We start from the raw sequence: 7,140 nt of genomic DNA, 5'->3' as shown, positions 1-7,140 counted from the left end.
TCCTATGCCTGACACGCACCGTCAACTTTTTGGTTCTAAGGCAAGCCGGTTTCTTCACTGCGTTTTCCTTCACCGTTCGAGCAAATGTTAAAAGTGCACATAGAAAGAAAGTCCATTGGTCGAACCTACGACCTCAGGGATTAGAGTCGCACGCTGTAGCCACAAGGCCAACACTGCTCACTGTTGAATTTAATTAACATTGAATTGAAATAGATTTTATATTTAAATTCACTCTGCCATAAAGTTGCAAATAAGCTGAAACTTCATTTGAAACACGCACATACATTGCTTACATGTTGAAAGTAATGGATGTGCGTGCTAGTGTTGATAGAGGCTACTCGATTGTTTTCTTTGTTTATTATAAATAATTGCTTCGAGGTAGGTACTACAAGGTACATAACTATTTTGTTAAAAAAAGTTTACATTCTTTGGCTTTTTTTATTTTTTTTAAATATTAAATAATTAATAATAAATATTTAACGTTAATAATTTAATAATATTTAATATTTAGTATATTATTCAATTATTAATTAATATTATTCAGTCTTCGTAGCGCAGCCGTGCGAGTGACACGCGTATAACCTAGCACGAGCTTATCAAGACAATCTAATCATGTCGAAGTGTGACCAATGTAATAAAACGTTTTCTAAATCGATGCCCGGATGTGAATGTGCCCGATGTGAAAAAATGGTACACCTAAATACCAGATGCAGCGGTCTTACGAACAAACAGATAACTGCATTAAAGGCGGCCCCAAGCCTAGACTGGACTTGTATGGAATGCCAGCATGAATCCCCGAAGCGAAACTCCTCTTTGTTTATAACAGAGGATGCAGATGAGGATATACCTATGGACACTAAGGGGCTAATACATAAAATCTCCAAGGAGGTGGAAAAAACTATAAAGAAGGAAATAAGCGAACTTAACCAATCTCTGCAATTTCACAGTACGAAGTTGGATGAAGTATTAGGTTGTATTGATGCCTTTAAAAATACCATAAAAGCTTTAGAAAGAAAAAACACGGAACTATTACAAAAAAACAACAATCTCGAATTGAGGGTAGGCGTATTGGAGCAGCGTTTCCATGAGATGGAACAGAAGAAACTTGCTAATTCTATAGAAATAGCAAACGTCCCCCCTGCGAGCGAAGAGAATGTGATAAAATTAGTTGAAAATGTAGCATTAAAACTTAAACAGCCCTTCGACGGTATCCGTAACTCAATGCGATACCAAGGTAAATACGACCAACCCGGCATTATACGAGTTAAACTTACTGATAAAGCGAGCCAAGAAAAGTGGATTAAAGCTGCAAAAACCATTAAAACTATGGTGGCCGATGTTTGCCCCTATGAACCCAACAATAACAAAATAGTATTCATCAGGGAAGCAATGACTAAATCCAACAAAAGCATTTTATGGGAAGCCAAGCAGGAATTAAAGAACAAACAAAACTATAAATACGTTTGGTTTAAAAACGGTATGGTTCGTGCAAGAAAGGATGATAACACAAAAATAGAAAACTTAAGATCTATATTGGATATACAAGCGTTAAAAAAAAAAGACAGAATGTCAATTAACTGCCCAAATTAAATTGCATATAAATTATTATTATTAATATGGATAGTTTAACTAGTGATATTTGTGAATTAGAAGACTGTATAAACATAAATGATTTCGTGAGTAAAATACCCAGTAAACATTTAAATCTGTTGTGTGTACACATAAATATAAGGTCAATCATAAAATATTTTACTAGCCTCGAGCAATGTATATATGCGGCTAACACTATTGACGTTATTGTTGTTACAGAGGTTAACATTTCTGATAGAATCAGTTGTTTGTACAATTTAAATGGATATCAAATGTTCTCAGCGCTCAGAAACAGTAGGAAAGGTGGTGGTATCTTAGTTTATGTAAAAAAGAAACATAAATTTAGTATACAAATTGTAAAAAGCCAACATTTCGAGAATATACTCTTTACCATCACAACTCAGACGAAATACACTGCGCATATTTGTGCTATTTACCGCCCACCTAGCCTAAGCAAGAGCCTGTTTATTGACGAACTTCATAATATCATTAAGAGTAACTGCCAGAAAAATATAGACTTGTATCTATTGGGGGACGTTAATATAAACCTAAAGCTAGACATTCCTATAAAACATAAATATTGCAACACATTACACAGTTTAGGCCTTATGTGTGGGATCACAACATACACTAGGGCAGAACTATACAAAGGAATCGTTACAAAATCATGCATAGATCACATAATATACGCTCGATCCCAAACACACGACCTATACACTGCAGCGGTTGGCACAAAACTAGCGGACCATCGAGCGATCGTGCTCGCTTGCACTAAAGCACAGCTACAGGATGTTCCAACATATAAAACATTAATTGACAAAAATAAATTAACGACCCTTCTAGAGCAAATTGATTGGAAGCCGACAGTAGAAATGACGTGTCCTATTGGCATATACAACTTCATACAAAATAACATAACTCAAGCATATAAAAAATCAGAATATACAGTTAAACTTAAATCTAACACTCATCGAAACAGTAACCATTGGATTAATAATAGAATTATTAAAGCATGTCATTACAGAGATAAACTTTTTACTCAATATATAAAAGATACAAACAACTTAATACTAAAACAAAAATATAATAAAACCAGAAATTATGTCAATAAATTAATAAATAAAACTAAAAATAAAACACTTAGAACCAATATAGAAGCTAATAAAAACAATCTAAAAAATCTATGGGATATATTAAATCAATTAACAGGAAAAATTAAAACATCCATTGACGTAGCAATACAAAACTCATTTGAAAATCAAAATGTTACGTGTAAAGATATTGCAAATAATTTTGCAACTACCTTCCACAATAGTATCAGTAATGTTGCAACCAACTGTGCAATTCCACTGTTGGATACAAGTTTATACCGGCGAGCAGAAAATACTAGTATGAGATTTCAGTCAGCAGACCCTAAATCTGTCGCAAAGATAATAAAATCATTAAACGACAAAAAATCTCCAGGCGCAGATAGAATACGAACTATAGACATCAAAATGTTATGCAATAAAATAAACGTAGCCATAGCTAATCTTATTAACACGAGCATTTACACTGGACAGTATCCTAATTTATTAAAAACAGGTATAGTACGACCAATATACAAAAATGGTAGCAAAAAAAACTATAATAATTATCGTCCAATAACTATACTGCCAACAATCAACAAAATAATTGAAAAATATATATGTGGACAAATCCAAAGTTATTATAAAAAACACAATATTCTTTCTAACAAACAATACGGATTTCAACCAAATAAAAACACCACACAATTACTATCCGCATTCACAGATCTTATTTATAAGCACTTAAATAAAAAGGATCATGTCCTGGTAGTGTTTATTGATTATAGTAAGGCATTCGACACATTAAGGCACAGCGTAATCCTACAAAACCTAAATGACTGCGGAGTACGAGGAAACCTGCTCAAGTGGTGTGAAAACTATCTGCAAGATAGAACTTATCGTGTTAAAGTGTGCAACGAAGAAAGTTTCCCAATATCCATAACAGAAGGTACGGCTCAGGGCTCAGTTATTGGACCCTTGCATTACCTTACCTACGTTAACACATTACCTAACATAATAAAATATTGCCAGATATTCCAATTTGCAGACGATACATGCCTAGTAGCCGCTGGGGCTAACATACAAGAAGCAGAAACAAAGCTGCAAGCTGATTTCGATGCATTGGCTGAATGGTCCCACGACGTGGGACTTGTACTAAATCCGGGTAAAACAAAGTTCATGCATATCCGATCCAGTCGCAATCTGTGCGCACGTGCACCCCACTTAGTCTTGCACAACCACATTTGTGCACATTCCAGTAAATCGTACCCCATCAACTGTAACTGCAACGCCTTAGAATTAGTTCATGACCACAGGTACCTGGGGCTTGCAATAGATGACCGAATGTCCTGGAAAATGCATATTAATTCTGTCTGTGAAAGGCTAAGAGCGATACTTGCCAAATTCACTATAATAAAAAATAAAATACCTCTCAATACTCTGCTACTGCTATACAAAGCACTAGCAGAATCTATTATAACATATGGACTTTCAAGCTATGGGAGAACATGCAAAACCTATCTTAATCAAATATTTTCATTACAAATACGTATTTTAAAAGCAATTGCTCCTTACAAAATAAAATCACAATATAAAGAAGACTATAGAAAGCTATTTGCATTTTTTTAAATTATACCTATACAAGAGAAAGTGCAGCTAGCATTATTAAATGAAAACTACTTTACAGACAATTACCTTAAAACAACTAAAACTCACTATCACTATACAACACGTAGAAAATTAAAAAACGAATTTCTTTTACCAAAATACAATAATTTATATGGGAAAAAAACATTAGACTATATTATTCCAAATCTATTAAACTCTTTACCGGCTGAGCTATTTGCTAATGTAACAGGAAACAATATCAAATTTAAATTAAAAAATTACTTTATAAGTCAAACAATAACAAATTATGCATAACTAAAAGTAGGATGTCGTCATTTAGTTCATGTTCGAATATGTAAATTCGAATACACATCCTGTATTCGAATGAGAATTTCTCGTCAAGAACAGGTTTCTTGCATCGGCTGTGGAGCGTCATTGTTTCAATTGGTATATGTTGTTCGTGCAATTCTTATGGTTTATTGGTGGGGGTGTTATATTGTATAGTGTGTCACTGGCCTGAGTGTGTAATAGATTAATTATTTAAATATTTTCGACGACCTGGTGGACGGAAAAACTGTGTCCAGTTTGTGTTTCCACCACGCCAACTTTTTTCTATTTAGGATGATGTATAGAATAAATAAATAAATAAATAAAAATAATTAATAATAATAAATATTATTATTTTATTATATTATTCATTCAATTTAATAACTAGATATGTTTCATAACCTTTTAACTAAGTAACAATAGGTCTTTGTGAAAAAGCATTGCTAAATTTCATTGAAAAAATCATTAAAACTCCTTTACTTGTTTAAATGGTACTACAAAGGTTATTATGGTCATACAAAATTCTTGGCATAGCTGCCCGGCTGGTTTAAAAAGAATAAGTTAGTGGGCAACTTCATTCTGATAATTTTGTGTCACGGTGCGCGCACATCGTAAAATTTCACTCTCAATAATTTTTAATAGCGCGCCTAAAGAAGTATAACTTCAAAAATAACTGGACTTAAAACAGTGGTGGTGAGATTTTTGCTAGTTCTCCTCGTTAGATCTACGCCCTTGATTTGAGAAGTGGCAGTAAATGTGAATTTAAAAGAAACTTTTGTATCGATGTTTAATGTTCCACATAAATCTGAAATACAGTATAACAGAATAAGACTGTAATAATTTGTTTTTTCTCTCTCAATGTCCAAATAAGACCCTAAGGGTTATAAATCTTCGTAAGCAGGTGCGGAAACAGTGGATTTAGGAACCCGAACCTCATAAAAATGAACTATATAAAAACTGATAGCATAAATATATTCTGATACAATGTTATACTGTTATTGTTTTCAAAATATTGTGTCTTTAAGCTTATTACAGAAATGTCAAGAATTATATTTTTAATACATACGCTTAGACTAATTAATATAAGCAGTTAAGAAAAATGCAAATTATTAATAAGGTACAAAACTACTGACCGATTTTGATGAAACTGTTCTTTTAGTTGGAATAATACCATATAAGTTACCTGCTAAAACGTTGGGTATCGCTTTCGGTATTGGTAATAACAAAGTTCCAGCTAATATATTCGCAACGTAAACCTAGAAGTTTGAGCTTTATTAACACAGCAGGTAAAACCGTTTAATTGAAATCGTATTATTGATTTTATATCCAAACTAATATAGCCCTCAAGTAGTAGCCCGTAGCATATCGTGCACTTTAAAAAAAATATGTACCACAAAGAACGGTTCAGTGGCCGTCGATACAAATTTCTACAAAAATAATAAGCCCTGAGTACATACCTCGTTACGATGTATCCTTGCCAAAAAGAAAGGCTGTTAATAGTTACGTCCTAATTTATAACTTTATAGTGACTGTATTGTTCGTTTTTGATGTGAACTATTGTGAGGTAGGGTATCAATATCAGTCTAAGCTTTCTTTGTCCCCAAAATAATACAATTTCTCCAAATCTTAACGACTGACAATTATTATCTTTGTACTGTACCTATGTAATTGGAAATTCTATAACCAGCATTTACAGATTTAATTATTATCTATGGATTGGCGCGCAATTCGAAATTCAAATAAATTTAATTCGAAAGCCGTGTTAATTTAATTTCGAATTCAGTCATTTGTTCAGATATTTTTTTTTGTTTTTGTGAAATTGCAGTATTAATTATTGGTAATTGTAGTTTTAGGCGCTGGTTGGTTCAAACTGCGATGAAAAGTGGATCCTGTACGACAGCCGTAATCATTCGTCTCAATGGGTGCACTTGAGTACAGCACCTAATCAATGCACTAAAAAAATGATTACTCATAACAAGATGATGGGGACTGTCCAGTGCCGGATTTGTACAGCTTCTTACCGAATGGCGCAACAGCTTTTCTCCGTTGCTTCTCCACGACATGAAAGACTATCGTAAAGCTACTACAGTTACAGCTAGACCTGGCCCCATCAGATTTCTTCTTTTTTCTAAATTTTGTCATTTTTTAAAGTGGGAAAGTTTCTCCCTAGAGGCAGTACAAAATGATTTCGCTGACTTTATCGCCCGTGCAGAGGATTTCTACAGTAAAGTGATAAACAGACTTCTATCAAAATGGTAAAATTGTGTAGCAAATTTGGGCCAAAACTCTGATTAGCTGAAATTAAAAAAATACCAAAATGTTTATATTATAAATGTCCAATTTCATATGTAAAGACCTAATCTAATATGTCAGAATACCGGACAATAATTTTCCATAACTTATATTTTAGAAAATTGTGTCTCGTTAAGGATTGTATTTTATTATTTTCTTTTACGAATGCGTGACATTCAATTGTCCATATGTCACGCTGTGATTTATCGTTATTTTATTAATCAATCAATCACGATAGAATACCGCGTCGTTGTAT

At 33.3% G+C, this 7,140-nt stretch overlaps 1 protein-coding gene across 1 annotated transcript; it reads left to right on the top strand.

Annotated features, from left to right (window-relative positions):
• Nucleotides 1–844: 844 nt before the first annotated feature.
• Nucleotides 845–1,687, top strand: LOC125050549. Its single transcript, XM_047650473.1, has one exon. It carries the CDS (start codon nt 850–852, stop codon nt 1,588–1,590), a length of 741 nt encoding a protein of 246 aa, XP_047506429.1. The 5' UTR covers nt 845–849; the 3' UTR covers nt 1,591–1,687.
• The last annotated feature ends 5,453 nt before the right edge of the window (nt 1,688–7,140 follow it).

Source organism: Pieris napi, chromosome 6, assembly GCF_905475465.1.
Source record: "Pieris napi chromosome 6, ilPieNapi1.2, whole genome shotgun sequence".
NCBI classification, from domain to species: domain Eukaryota; kingdom Metazoa; phylum Arthropoda; class Insecta; order Lepidoptera; family Pieridae; genus Pieris; species Pieris napi.
The sequence above is the reverse complement of the archived record's forward strand: the minus strand, read 5'-3'. Positions and strand labels throughout refer to the sequence as shown.

Bases quoted from the DNA above. Each gene is read 5' to 3' on its own strand.
- LOC125050549 (XM_047650473.1), top strand. From the start codon at position 850: ATGGACACTAAGGGGCTAATACATAAAATCTCCAAGGAGGTGGAAAAA.